At 47.8% G+C, this 15,762-nt stretch overlaps 1 protein-coding gene across 3 annotated transcripts in view; it reads left to right on the top strand.

Moving 5' to 3' along the window:
• The first annotated feature begins 341 nt into the window (after window positions 1-341).
• LOC137436810 (sodium-coupled neutral amino acid symporter 2) overlaps window positions 342-15,762 on the top strand; it is a 112,861-nt gene continuing 97,440 nt past the window's right edge. The window contains exons 1-2 of one of the 3 annotated variants that reach the window (XM_068130935.2): window positions 2,590-2,608; window positions 3,934-4,061. Coding sequence is in view for 1 of the 3 variants with exons in the window: in XM_078765906.1 (XP_078622032.1) it covers window positions 514-619 (106 nt within the window). In the remaining 2 variants the exon portion in view is untranslated. Of the gene's footprint in view, window positions 620-2,589; window positions 2,609-3,557; window positions 3,703-3,933; window positions 4,062-15,762 lie in introns of those variants that run through there. The other 2 variants (XM_068130934.2, XM_078765906.1) reach the window with 2 other exon arrangements.

Here is a 15,762-nt window from a genome sequence, read left to right as displayed (position 1 = left end):
ACATTGGGGTGATTCCATCTCTCCCTCCCTAGGAGGGACTGATGATGAATTGGTGATGGCAAATTTTGATGTTGAGTTGGAGATGGCAAATTTTGATGAGAGTTGAAAATGGCAAATTTGATTGGTTAGGAGGGAGAGAAGACGAATTTGGTATATGGGAGGAACGGGGAAGACAGTAGGGATGTTTGTTGATTTGTAAAGTAGATGTTTATGGGTAGTGTTGTGTTGTGTGGATACAGTAAGGGGTAAGGGAGGGGCCATGTAGGTTACCTGGTGGGGGGGGGGCGTACGGTAGGAACGTACCTGTCTCACCTGGTTCCCATGTGCCCCCAGTGTGCATCACCTTGCATTGCGTGCACTTTTGCGCCCTTACCACCTTGCTCACTTGTCTGCTTCTTTTGTCTCCCACCTCCGAGGATCTGGCTTTGGGGTAGAGAGTGAGGAGAGAGAGGTGCTGGCTGCGCAGTTGTGGGCCTGCACTTTCGCTGTTCGCTGCCTGGATCGGTACACCATATGGACCGCAATGTTTGTGGCCACCCACAATGGACCGCAGTTCTTTTGCGGCCAAGCACCACCCGTGGATGGACCTATGGGTCAACGTGGCACCTATGCCATACAGGTGAACCACTTTTAGTTGACACCACTGAAGGCCACAATACAGAAATGGACGCGGTTGGCGCCTTTCTTTATTTTTGAAAGAAGCCAGAAGGCCAAGTGCACCACACGAAGAGCAAGAGACACCTGCAGGGTTAGGGGTTGTTGAAGTTATTTTTATTCATTGAACAATGGTGACTGCACCGATTGGTGGTGGGGTGGTGCTTTTGATGCTGGGAAAGGGTGCTCTGCACGTTATTAAAGGCCGTCGGCCACAGAGCACTCGTGGGTTGGTGTATCGATGTTGGCAAGCGCGCTCTCTCTATGCATAACATCTGCATGTGTTCCTCCAAAAACAGGTCCTGGATCGTAGTGTAAATAGCAGCGTAGTCTTGTAAATAATGCTCCCTACCGGCTGTATGTTTAGTTTGAGGATTCTTTCCGGATTCGGTTATCCTGTGGGTGTGTTTCTGTGAGGAGAAGGGTGCAACGTCGCAGGGGGACATATTTACTCATTTGTGAATATCTGTAAAACTGTCGCACTCAGGGTAGAGTTAATAGTAGAGGGAACTACATTGCGTGCCACACTAAAGTAGGTAAAGATTTATCGGGTCGGGACGCCCCGAGGGTAGAGAAGGGTGCAATGTTGCGAATATGGAATTTGGCCTCCATATCCGCTTGTAAATATTCCCCTATTTTCTCCGATACTCCCCAACTCTCCCTTACCCCATTCCCTAGTCCCATTGTCTGTAAACAACACCCATTAGAGCCGATCTTCCCCTTCATCCCCCCATTAAATGTCGTGCCCAGGTCCCCCGCACCACACGTAGACAATTATAGGACATCTTGCTAGTTATTCTTAATCTATGTCAGTTAAGGACTTGTTTCCATTAATTATGACTCTTCGTTGCACCAGAATGTGATGATATGGCACCAGTAGGAGTTTAGGACCTTCCCATACCTCCCCGCATCTCTTCCCATCATCTCAAGCTCCAACAACAACCACAACAACAGCGGCTTTGCGTCCTCACTCCGGCTCGGTTGGCCGCCATTGAACATGTGCTCGACGGGGTTACCCAGAAGGGGGCTCCCTGTCGGCCCCTCGTCAAGGGCGGAGCCGGTAACCCCCGCACCCAATGAGAAGCCATGGGCCGATGCCATATGGGGCGGAGCTAACGAGCGAGGGCGTGACTCCCCGCCGGATATACGCGGCCCCGCGCCGGACGTGACGTAAGATGCGCCCCGAGCTTGGAAGGACAAGACGCCACCCTCCCGAGCGCTGAGCGACCTCCCCGGCATCTCCACCAAAGTCGCGACCCACGAGCGCTGAGCGACCTCCCCGCATCTGCTGGACACCACCGTACGCGATTCTGTCCCTGAGCCAGGTGCACCTGAGCCATCGACTGCCGCTTTCCTGGCCATCAAACCCCGTGTGAGTGAGCCTTGTCCCGTTTATCTGTGGTCTGTCTAGGGTTAATATAAGAGTGTGTTTAAGTGCCCACCTTCCTATGTTTCCCTCTTGTCCTTGTAATCTAACCTTTTTCCGTACGAATATACTTGAGAACTGAACCCCTGGTGTCGTATTGTGTCATTATAACCCAGCCGGGTGTCTTCTCTTTCCTATTGAGCCAGCATAGCGCGGCTTCGTCGACGTTCGAGTACAATCGGGTAACTTGTACGGATACGGCGGCCATCCCGCTCGGCCCACCATACCATCAAAGTCGTATCTGTAACAATATATATATATATATATATATATATATATATATATATATATCCATTGCACATCAATATGACCATGTGGTACGTCTGGTCGAGGCTGCACAAAATTCTGACGTCACTAAACCTTTTTTAATGGGATTTTTCCCACCACAAAGCCTACAAGGCCACTCGCGGTGAGGGCTGCGCAAAGCAAAGACAAGTATAGATATTATTATAAGACAGAAAGGAGGAATCTATTGACATTCCTCTTGAATAGAGGTATGTTGGGGTGGAGGTTGAAAGCAAGATGCAGGTAAACTGTTCCAGAGTGAGGCAGTACGGTGGGGAAAAACTAGAATACCTCATAGTCTTACACCTCATAGTCTTACACCTCGGTCTTACACCTCATAGTCTTACACCTCATAGTCTTACACCTCGGTCTTACACCTCATAGTCCTACACCTCGGTCTTACACCTCATAGTCTTACACCTCATTGTCTTACACCTCGGTCTTACACCTCATAGTCTTGCACCTCGGTCTTACACCTCATAGTCTTACACCTCGGTCTTACACCTCATAGTCTTACACCTCATAGTCTTACACCTCGGTCTTACACCTCATAGTCTTACACCTCATAGTCTTACACCTCATAGTTTTACACCTCATAGTCTTACACCTCATAATTTTACACCTCATAGTCTTACACCTCATAGTCTTACACCTGAGATACAGTTTATGAATGGAAAAAACTGCCAAACGTGTTGCGCGACTAAAAATACGCGCAGGTGGAACAACCTGTGGAAGACCCTCAGAGCACATTCCAGGATAAAATCGATAGAAAAGGCTCAAGGAAGCAACAGAGCGGTGGACTGAGAAAGGTTCCAGGGATGATGCCAACTCCTGTCCCACCTGAATGGCGGCACGTCGCTGGATTCTGTCAAGAAGAGATAGGTGACAGGTTGGGGCACGAGCCCAATATGGCAATGATACTCCATAACAGGTAGTGTCGTGGCCTTGTATAGATGGAGAAAAGCAGCTTGAGAAAGGTATCGCCGAGCACGAAATAAGCAGCCAATACCGCGGAGATGTACTTTTCTCAGGTAAGGTTTGAGCTGATGTCCAATCCAAGCAGAAGGATAACAGGAAGTTCCTGCAAAGGTGAATAATCCAAATTTGGAGGGACCCTCCATACAACATACGTTTCTGAATGACGCGTGTCTGGGGGTGTGGTCAAAGGGAGGGGCGAAGGTACCAAGGGGCCGGCCATTCATATGGATAAAATAGTTTTATACCGAGCAAGCTAAATCAGTTGTTAAGTTAATATTGCATAATTATAAAAGTATCGATGAACCTTCAGGATTAATAGGAGCTTTCGTTTCTGCCCTTATTGTCGCAGTGGTACAAAAGTAGTACGTTATGGTTTTATTTCACTTTTTTAACTTCTGGAACTCGAACATATTTGTTATGTTTACTAGTGTGTGCAAGTGTGATGTTTGGTGTGTATAACAAGTGTGCGATCCCCTCAGGATCGCATCCATGATGCACCGAAGCGCGAAATTGGTGAAATAAAGAATTAAATAACGCATGGGTGGGAGTGGTGGGGGTGATGACGACGGCTTCCCTTGCTATTTCATCAGCTTTGGCCGTTCGTAGCGCACACGTGGCGAGAGTTTCCCGAGCCGTCGTCGGTGTACTTCAGGGACGCGTTACTCTACCCGAAAGTAGCACTTCAGTATCACTCACGTTCTACCTACCTCACGTTCAGGTGACCGCCGGACCCGCGTATTTTGTGTGTGTGTGTGTCCATTTATCCATGATATTCGAGCTCGGTGGCATTGTCCCCGAGATGGCGGGATCGCGCTCTCTGTGGAAACTCGAGCACACACAGGAACAGGCTCTTGAATGACAATGGGGGGTTTGTAATTTTAATGCACGTCATACAATCGTGTATACTACTTATGTCAGTTTGTGTGTGTGTATGTGTGTGTGTGTGTGTGTGTGTGTGTGTGTGTGTGTGTGTGTGTGTGTGTGTGTGTGTGTGTGTGTGTGAGTGTGTGTATATGTTATGTATATGTGTGTGTGTATATGTTATGTATATATATGTGTATGTATATGTATATACAGTCACGTGAAAAAGTAAGTGCACCCCATGTAAAGTTTTGACTTTTTCAACATATTTCAACATACAGCTATTTGATCTTCATTTCAACACTAGTGATAGATAAAGGTGATATAATATAACAAATATCATGAAACATTTACATTGTGTAGTCCATTGTATAATTTAAATAAACATAAATGCAAATTTCGCACATGGAAAAAGTAAGTACACCCTTGGCTCTAATAGGTGGTATTGCCCCCTTTGGCAAAAACAACCTCAAGTAGGCGTTTCTTATAACTGTCTACCAGTCTCTGACATCGACTGGGAGAAATTTTTGCCCACTCCTCCATGCAGAATTCTTTCAGCTGTGCGATGTTTGAAGGGTTTCTTGCATGCACAGCTCGTTTCAAATCCCCCACAACATCTCGATGGGATTTAGATCCGGGCTTTGACTTGGCCATTCCAGAACCCTCCATTTCTTTCTTTTCAGCCATTCCTTGGTGGATTTACTGGTATGTTTAGGGTCATTGTCATGTTGCAAGGTCCACCTTCAGTTGAGCTTCAACTTTCCAACAGATGGCCTCACATTATCCTCAAGCACCCTCTGGCACAATGAAGAATTCATCGTGGATTCTATGATGGTGAGCTGCCCAGGCCCTGATGCAGCAAAGCTGCCCCAAACCATAATATTTCCACCACCATGCTTTACAGTTGGTATCAGGTTCTTGTGGTCAAATGCTGTCTTTGGTTTTCGCCAAACATGTCTTCTGGTACTGTGGCCAAAGAGCTCCACCTTTGACTCATCTGTCCAGAGCACATTGTTCCAGAAGTGCTGGTCTTTGCCGAGGTGTTCAATGGCAAACTTTAGTCTTGCCCTGATGTTCTTTCTGGACAGCAAAGGTTTCCTCCTGGCACACCTCCCATGTAGGTCAAATTTGTGCAGCCTCTTTCTAATGGTAGACTCGTGCACTTTGACATCAACAGTGGCAAGAGCTACCTGTAGGTCCCGTGATAAGATTCTGGGGTTCTGAGAGACTTCTTTCATCATCTTGCGGTCTGCTCTCGGGCTGAACTTGCTGGGGCGGCCTGGCCTCAACAAGTTGGCAGTTGTTTGGAATCTTCTCCACTTGTAGATTTTAGGTATTTGAAGTAGTGATAAATGTAGGGGTGTACAGTACTTACTTTTTCCACATGTGAAATTTGCATTTATGTTTATTTAAATTATACAATGGACTTCAAAATGTAAATGTTTCATGATATTTGTTATATTATATCACCTTTATCTATCAATATTGTTGAAATGAAGATCAAATAGCTGTATGTTGAAATATGTTGAAAAAGTCAAAACTTTACATGGGGTGTACTTACGTTTTCACGTGACTGTATATATATATGTGTATGTTTATATAATTATATATATATATATATGTGTATATGTATATATGTATGTATATACATATGTGTATATGTATATATATGTGTGTACGTGTATGTATGTATATATATATATATATATATATATATATATATATATATATATATATATATATATATATATATATATATATATATATATGTGTGTATATGTATATATATATGTGTGTGTATATGTATATATATGTGTGTGTATATTGTCGCGTAACCGTGATTAACACCACCGTTACGGATGACCGATTGCGAGACTTTAACTCCCGAGGCGAACACTCAATGGCGGACTCACGTTCAACACCAACGCGCGAAATGGCGGGACGCAGCGAAGGCTCCGCAGCCTTATCTATTAAAATGAAACACCCAGGAAACTGCGTTCAAATATGTACAGAAAATAATATAAGGATTTATTATTAAAAGTAAAGCCAGTGAAAAAGCACGCGCCGGTAATACTAATAACTAAATCGGGACGTCCCCACACGACTGATATCAGACACAAAACGAGGGAGATTAATACGAAAATAACAAGTCACGTCGTGTACAGTGTACGCGGATCCGGGCTTATCTGTCTTTGTCGTCCTTGTGGCTGCCGTCCAACACCGCTCCTTTCGGCCCGATCGCACACCTCGCTCCAAGTTCCACGGCCCTCTGCCTCCGCCTCCAAGCGCCACCAGGCCTCGTCGGTCCAACGCAGGGCTGCACGAAGCAACCAAAAACCAAGTGCCAACTGCCAACTGCTGAGTGCCGAGTGCCAACTGCCAACTGCAACGAGCTGTGGTCACGAACTGTAGAAAATGGCACGAACCGTCAACTGCCACGAGCTCTCACTTCTCTCAACTGCCACTCCGGTACCGAACTGGGACGCTCTACTCAACTGTTCAACGAACTGGGACGACTCGAGATCAGATCGCAACTCAACTCGCGAACTCAGAGAGACTCAACTGGCGAACTCAGAGAGACTCAACTGGCGAACTCAGAGAGACTCAACTGGCGAACTCAACTAGCGAAAATGGCGTCCGACCGTCGCATATATCTCTCCCCGATGACGTCACATTCGCGCACTCCTCAGCCAATCATATGGTCCCAGCTCGCCGGTCACGCCCTCTACGGCATGCGACTCCTAACATCTCCCCCGTTACGCGACCCTGCGGTCCTGGCATAACACGTGCCGGCCCGGTTTGTAGGCCTTTGGAGGTGTACACGGTGGCGGCCAGCCGTGGCGGTGTTTTTGGCCTGGTTTCCTGTCAATTTAATACGAAGTCCTTGTCAGGGAAAGGGGATTATTTAATGTTGCGCTAAGGACCTAACTAATGTTTATGTGGTTTGCAGTGCCATAAAGGACAAAGGTTTGATTACTAGGTGATACTCACAGGGGCGTTACCTTTAACCCCTCACTATTCGAATCTCCAGGTAGATCCACACTCATACATCTTACCCCGACAACCGCCTAAACATCAATAACTTATTACATGTAGAGTCCCTGTCACGACAGCCGAATACCTACCTATTCAGATCTACCTAGCTCTAGATGTTGCATTACCAAATTCATAACACAGCCCCCCCCCCTGGAACCGTAGCTCCTGCAAGGTTCACCGCAGGGCTACCATTCCAGCCTTAACACTTACTGTCACACACTTAATTAACCTATGAAATAAATCAGGAAGGGCTGTGGGAAGTGAGTCGGACTACCTACCTACACTTCCTTAACATGCTGAACCCCTTAACCATCATGCAAGTATGTACATCTTCTTCGTTGTTCCTGTGGAGGGAGGAAACAACAACACACAACACTAACTTAACCACAAAACTTAACCATCTTTCCAAAACTCAAAACTCTAACCTTTGTACATACCCCGGTCTACAGACCGCGTCCCCCGGTGGATGCCACAAGACACAACCTTACCTGCGGGGCCATCCCCAATGCATCCCCCTAAATTTTTCCACGGGCCCTGTCCAGATGTTACAGGTGAGTGACACGGCTCGGTGGATTTCGCCCACATTCATGCAACACAGACCCCTTAACCACTCATTCTCATTCCATAGGTCATCAAGGCATTTCAAAAATCAACAAAGCACTTATTCCCAATACACCCCCTGCAGGACCATGGCATTGATGTCATTCACGTGTGTGTGCATTCCTCAACTAGGCAGCGGGGAGGTACCGCACAAAAGATGGTGGGGGCGCATCAGGCTGTGGTGCCCGCAGTCCCAAAAACAAGTCAACCGACTTACAAATTCATTGCCCCCCCCCCTTTACCTCTTGGCCCCGTGACAGCCCAACAGCCCCTTTCCGCCGTTACCTCGCCGGTGAGGGTCTCCACACACACCAGGCTCCTTTGCCTCCTGCTTTCACGCAGCAACACGGGTCACCGGGGGACTTCCTCACCCCGCGGCGCCCAACCAGACCCTCCACCGACGAGCTCCAATTTCCAGTTACCACCGGCTGCCAGGGGTAATTGCCGCAGAGGGGGGGCCCGCAGGCATCGCTCCTCAGAGCTTGCTCTGTACCTGCGGACACACACACCTTCCCCACCCACAAGACCCCAAAACACACTTCCTCCCCCGCTGCCATTCAATTCTCCACACAACTCAGCACAATTCAGTACAATTCATAGATGGTGTAAAAGGTGTTACAAGGCTTGCCATGGCCTGCCAATGTGAAATCCCATTCACAGTTCGAATCATTGAATCCTTACACATTTCCATTAGCACATTTCCAAAAAGCACAATTATCGCCCCTCATTATCTCCAATAATCATCACTCACTCTCCAGGTTCCACTCTCACGACCACATCAAAACACCTAACCACAATACAAAAACATACGCCACCCACAAGACACTGTGGCTCCCATTCCATCCCCTCACCGGCCATGTCATCACTCACACCCGCCTCCCAACTCCAAATTACATGTCCCCAATTTCCCAAAGCAAATCCTGAAGCCTGGGACAGTACTCCTCAAAACACTCACCTCAAGTGCAGGTAGTTGCAGGTTGGTCAGGTTCAAAGTGCAATCCACCCATACAATTCCCAAAATTTCACATTGGGCCTACCAAATCCTTCCAAATTTCTCTTTTGTCCCCACTACACTGGCAGGTATGTGGATCCGCATCCAACGGTGATCATCACTACACAACTACCTGTGGCCACGACAGCTCTGCACCTCTACCGTGCAAGGGTCACCGGGACAAGGTGAGCAGTCAAAACGCCAACATGGCCCATGAGTGTCCATAAGGGTGCGACCCACCATCCATCCTTCGGCCCCCCTGCGAGGAACACAGCTGCAGCAGCCCCAGCTGGCCAATGTGGTGAGCACTTGCTGCCACAACACACACTACCGCACACACAACCTCGGCCCTGGGGGGCACGGTCGCAGTGCGTGGCATCCCTACAGCCACGTCCCCTGCACCTCCCCATCATCCCCCAGTCCGACTACAAAACTGCAGCCCCCCCAGTGCTCACCCACACTTGACCACACCAAGGTCCAGTCAACAGCCATGCTCCACCAGGGGACCCACCCAGAAGACATGGTCCACACACCTCGGACACGCACAGCACCACGTTGACCCTCAGGCTACACAACTACATCCCCATCATCCCGCGTCCCAAATATCAGCACAGTTGCCCCCGCAACCAGTTGAAAGCTGTGTCTTGCTACCCTATTAATTTCATCACAGCCTCCAACACTTTGGTCTACACACCTGGATCAATAATGGCGTCACTATACAGTGTCCACCATGGCATTTCACAATCCACCCTTAAATTTGCATCTAACCCACAGATTACCCATGCCAACCATTTGTCACATTTCACTCACCTCACCAAAGAAGGATGCTTTGCCATACACATGCCAGCCGAGCATGGCCCATATGCTCGGCTCGTTACACATCTCCCGATTCACATCCCCATGGCTCTCTTCCCAACCCGAGAGTCCATAAATCACAACGGAGCATCTGTGGAAGGTCACTCACACCATCACGTTCCACAGATGCCCCAATGGTTGTCCGGCAGGCTATCTCCATCCCTGTCCATTCGGTTTGACCCGCGTCCATAGACCAACCACCATGCCAGGTCACCACATGCTGGTTGTCCCAGAGTCCCTGGAGGAGAGTGCCAGGCCGCATGCCCGGGTGGTCACCACATCAGTCCCAAGTTGGCCGTCCGCAGTGCCACCACCAAAGCGCGACCCACAACACCTCCCCCTAGTGGTCCTCAATAAATGCCAACCCAGGCTTGAGAAACCACCTCGGACCCCTCTGGAGGTCTTAACCCCCACCAGGGTCCGGTGACCCTGCCGGCCCGAGCCACCAGCTCGGACGGCGCCCCGACGGACAAGGGACGCCACACTCCACCAGACCCCCCGTGGGACCCAGGTCGTACCTCGACACCCAAGGCTGGACCCCACGTCCAAATCTCGCCATCACAGCCCCCCAGCTGGCTGGCATACCCAAATTTTGAAAGGGGCAACTTTTGCCCGAGGCCATCACCCATGACCTCTCCATATCCAGATCCCGCAGCCCGGGGACCAATCCCAACCATGGCTGCTCCAAATCAAGTTCCCATTGTAATTTTATTTTAAATTTTATTTTACAAATTTTCATTCCCACCGCCAAACCGCAGCTGCAGGGAACAACCTCTACCACCGGTTGTTCTGCCCCTCCCTGCAGTTGATCCAAATTCCCTACAGGGACCAAATCTCCAGAAGCTCTATCTCCCGATCCTCCAAGATCCAAATCCAGCCCGGAGCCAACACACTCCCCCAACTGGTTGTCCAATTTTGGAGCCTCGGTTTCCAAATAGCAGTGTACAGTGAGCGTCCCCTCGGTCATTCCAACCACCTCCTCGGACCAACTCACCTCTTCCCCCAGACTCCTTTGGGCCTGAACAAGCTCTACCTCCATGGGACTGTCACAGGTCTCCAGCCGCTGGATCAAATCATCCTCATCATTAGAAATCATTCCTGGCCCCGCCAGGCTTTGATCAATATCCCCAATAAATACCCGGTCCGGCTCTATCGCATGGACCCCCAAAAACTCTACCCCCTCTTGCTCCGCACCACCGCCCTGGTGCTGCACAATTCCAAATTCATCCCCCGGTTGGGGTGTTGTGACATCCACACGGTCCCGATAAACAACCAGGCCAGAATGTGGGAAACATTCCCCATTACAACTCTCACATTCCAAATTTCCTTCCCCGCTCACCTGTGGACACTCCACGTTTACCTGCAGGCATTCCCCCTCTACCTGTACACATTCCTCATCCACCTGTGGACATTCCCCATCCACCTCTGCACCTGCAGTCTCCCTATTTACTTCAATTGCCATTCCCTGTGCAATTCCCAATTTTGCCATTCCCGGCTCCTGAGCCCCGTGCACATCTGCATGGGCCGTACTCTCTCCTGTTCCCAATCTAGCTTCCCCCCGTTCCGATTCAATTTTTGCCACCTTTGGCTTCTCCTGTGCCCCCCCAGCACCATTCGTTCGTCCTTCCTTCAATTTACTCGTTTGTTCCTTCATTTTGTTAATCATTCGGTCCATCTGCTCTCCCAATCGCTCACTATCGGCCCTCTGAGCATTTATTAAATTTACTATGGTCTGGAGATCTATCGGGGCCGTCCCAGCGGCGGGGAAAGTTCCAACGCTATCCTCCTTATCCCCCATTTCCGGCTCACTCCCGACGCTGACGGAGGCCTCGCTGCGTACTTCCATCTCGTCAATTTCCGACATCCGCTTTCCGGAAGATTGTTTCCCGCGCGCGTATTTATTTTAATAATTCCAGTAACACAATTTAAATTTGACGAAGACGCGATATCGCGCTCCGTATGCCCAATTGATTACTAAATTTCTCCGCCTCGCCTATAACAATTTTGCGTTCGAACGTCGGGCGCAATGTACGCCCGACCGTGTCGATGTCGCCCCGCGGACAAAAAAAATTTGTCCGACCGTGTCGATGTCTCGCCGCGGACAAAAAAAATTTGTCCGACGGGTTCAAATCCTACACTCCTGACACCACTTGTCGCGTAACCGTGATTAACACCACCGTTACGGATGACCGATTGCGAGACTTTAACTCCCGAGGCGAACACTCAATGGCGGACTCACGTTCAACACCAACGCGCGAAATGGCGGGACGCAGCGAAGGCTCCGCAGCCTTATCTATTAAAATGAAACACCCAGGAAACTGCGTTCAAATATGTACAGAAAATAATATAAGGATTTATTATTAAAAGTAAAGCCAGTGAAAAAGCACGCGCCGGTAATACTAATAACTAAATCGGGACGTCCCCACACGACTGATATCAGACACAAAACGAGGGAGATTAATACGAAAATAACAAGTCACGTCGTGTACAGTGTACGCGGATCCGGGCTTATCTGTCTTTGTCGTCCTTGTGGCTGCCGTCCAACACCGCTCCTTTCGGCCCGATCGCACACCTCGCTCCAAGTTCCACGGCCCTCTGCCTCCGCCTCCAAGCGCCACCAGGCCTCGTCGGTCCAACGCAGGGCTGCACGAAGCAACCAAAAACCAAGTGCCAACTGCCAACTGCTGAGTGCCGAGTGCCAACTGCCAACTGCAACGAGCTGTGGTCACGAACTGTAGAAAATGGCACGAACCGTCAACTGCCACGAGCTCTCACTTCTCTCAACTGCCACTCCGGTACCGAACTGGGACGCTCTACTCAACTGTTCAACGAACTGGGACGACTCGAGATCAGATCGCAACTCAACTCGCGAACTCAGAGAGACTCAACTGGCGAACTCAGAGAGACTCAACTGGCGAACTCAGAGAGACTCAACTGGCGAACTCAACTAGCGAAAATGGCGTCCGACCGTCGCATATATCTCTCCCCGATGACGTCACATTCGCGCACTCCTCAGCCAATCATATGGTCCCAGCTCGCCGGTCACGCCCTCTACGGCATGCGACTCCTAACATCTCCCCCGTTACGCGACCCTGCGGTCCTGGCATAACACGTGCCGGCCCGGTTTGTAGGCCTTTGGAGGTGTACACGGTGGCGGCCAGCCGTGGCGGTGTTTTTGGCCTGGTTTCCTGTCAATTTAATACGAAGTCCTTGTCAGGGAAAGGGGATTATTTAATGTTGCGCTAAGGACCTAACTAATGTTTATGTGGTTTGCAGTGCCATAAAGGACAAAGGTTTGATTACTAGGTGATACTCACAGGGGCGTTACCTTTAACCCCTCACTATTCGAATCTCCAGGTAGATCCACACTCATACATCTTACCCCGACAACCGCCTAAACATCAATAACTTATTACATGTAGAGTCCCTGTCACGACAGCCGAATACCTACCTATTCAGATCTACCTAGCTCTAGATGTTGCATTACCAAATTCATAACAATATGTATATATATGTGTATATATATATAGTAATACCCCGGCCTACGTCATTAATTGGTTCCATAAGCCATGACGTAACTCGGTTTTTGACGTAAACTGGGCGTAATGCCTTTTAGCTCTTTCACGAGCCTCGATCTTGTATACAAAAAAAAAAAAAAAAGCCTTAAAAATGCCTTAAAATGAAGACAAACACCGTAAAACTAGAGTAAATAACTCGCGAAAGTATATAACTATCGCTAAACCTTAAAGAACACTAAAAACACATTTTGGTCATATTTTTTAACGAGTAATGAACACAATTAATAAATGAATTTGTAAAGAATAATAAATAAAATTCATACCCGGCGAAGCCGGTGTTGTGAATGAACGCGTACGTATTATGTTGAAAAGCCAGATTTTGCTGGATCCCTTGAGAATTTCGAAGCTTTGACGTACCAAATCGCTCAATGGAGGCCACCATCTTGCGGATGCGGAAGTATGCATAACAAATTGAAAAAAGTTCAACAGAGTTTGTTTCACCCGTCTTTTTTTGAGTCACAATCTTATGCACCTCTAATTTGTAATTAAAATACTTTAAGACCAACCTCGGCCCGCACGGGCCTGGTTATCTTCAACGAAAATCGTCACCAAACACCGGAACCAATGAGATTCGAGCATTTGAAAAAATATTTCAAAAACCAAATCACTCAATGGAGGCCGCCATCTTCCGGATGCAGAAGACTGCATCAAAAAATTGCGAAAAAGTTCAATAGGAGTTTGTTTCACCCGTCTTTGTTTGATTCACAATCTTATGCACCTCTAATTTGTAATTAAAATACTTTAAGACCAACCTCGTTCCCCGGGCCCTGGTTGTCTTCAACGAAAATCGTCACCAATTACCGGAACCAATGAGATTCGAGCATTTGAAAATATATTTCAAAAAAGCTTTTTACCACATTTCGGACGCTGAAAACGGCATAAAATATTCTAAAATTGACGAAGAATTATTTTTTAGAAATCTCGCGGCCGTAGGGGATAGTTTTTCACGGTCGGAAATATCCGAAGTTGAGATGGAATTCACCGAATTAATCAAGAAGGAAAATTTATAAATTTTAATCTCATCCAGAATGCAAATGGTGTCATTTTGAACTAGGTACGGTACCTACTACACCTACCTACTACCAACTACCTAACCTACTGATGCCATAGTGATGGGTAAAATAGTGGCAAGAGGCTTTGGCTTCGCCGGCTCATTGTGGCTTTGCAGTCGGGTACTAGTAAGATTATGTTATTCACCTTAAACATGGCGTCTCTTCTGAACACAAACACACATTTTAGCAGTCTTAGCCGGCGGCGCTTTTTCAGTGACGTATGCAAGAATACGTTCCCTATCATGAATGATGGTCGATACCGTCGACCGTGGCAGCCCTAAGGCATAGACCTTATCGCGAATCGGTAAATATCAACAGAGGGCGCTCCACCGCAAAGCATGATGGGATCGAAAAGGGGGCAAAGGTAAACACTAACCCAGAAGAGGAAGCGTCTGTCTACGATCGACGCTGTGTTTACGGAAAGGAAGATGGCTAATGTGAAAGAAATTCAGCGTTTTTTGGCATTAAAATCCAGCGATTTAAAGAAATATTTGAGGGAAAGGGGGGTTCCCATTGGAGAAGAGAAACAACCTGCTTATGCAAGAACAGTTTCTGAATGTTGAAACCTCGATCGGCCATACAAATATCGCCGGGCTGGAACTTGTCTACAATGTTCGTCATCTTTACAATTTTTTTGTCCGACGTGTTTCCTCCTGTAGGTTCGGAAATGTATGAAATTGTTCCGCTAGGTGTAATACCAACAAGGCACTTGAGAGTAGGTCTTGACTTATATTGGCTGTACACTTGCGAAGAAAACTTGGGAGACGGTGCTTTGTCCTAATCCAAAGCAAAATACGAGGTCCTCCTCGCGAAGATTAAACGAAAGTTTCATGAGTGTCATGAGTAGTTGATCATCTAAAGATTGAGATCGCTTAACTCCGAGTTTTGTAGTATTGTTTATTTGCCAGGTCTTGTCTTCCATTGATAATTTCCCCTTATAATAATGAAGGTTCTGTGCATGAGGGGATGCTTCTGCTAATAACCACTTAAACAGGTCATAACTAGGTAAACCTGTATAAAGTTTCACAAGTTCATCACAGTTTGCTATGTCCGAAACAGTAAGCTTCTTGTTACATACTGCAATGGCGGCTTTCAGTTTTGCGACGGTGTCCTTGGCTTGCAAATACTGGCTCATGAGCTGATCACAGTCCGCAGTTAATTTGTCACAGTAAAAAAGTCCTCAAAGTAGTTTAAAGTGGTAAGGATCACGTAGTGTGTCAATGTAAACAAGCAGTCTGTCAAAGTGACAGCGACCGCCGGCGGCGCTATTGCCCCTTTCCGATCCCATGACGCATTGCGGTTCCGATTCGCGATCAGGTCTATGCGTTATCTCCGACACTTTTTCACCTTTTTCATACCTTTTAATCAGATTTAACTTATCTTCCATCGTAACCACATTACGCTTGGAAACACTAGCATTATCCTTCTTAGGACCCATGGCTAACA

This window comes from Myxine glutinosa, chromosome 11 (assembly GCF_964187855.1).
Source record: "Myxine glutinosa chromosome 11, kmMyxGlut1.1, whole genome shotgun sequence".
Classification (NCBI taxonomy): domain Eukaryota; kingdom Metazoa; phylum Chordata; class Myxini; order Myxiniformes; family Myxinidae; genus Myxine; species Myxine glutinosa.
The sequence above is the reverse complement of the archived record's forward strand: the minus strand, read 5'-3'. Positions and strand labels throughout refer to the sequence as shown.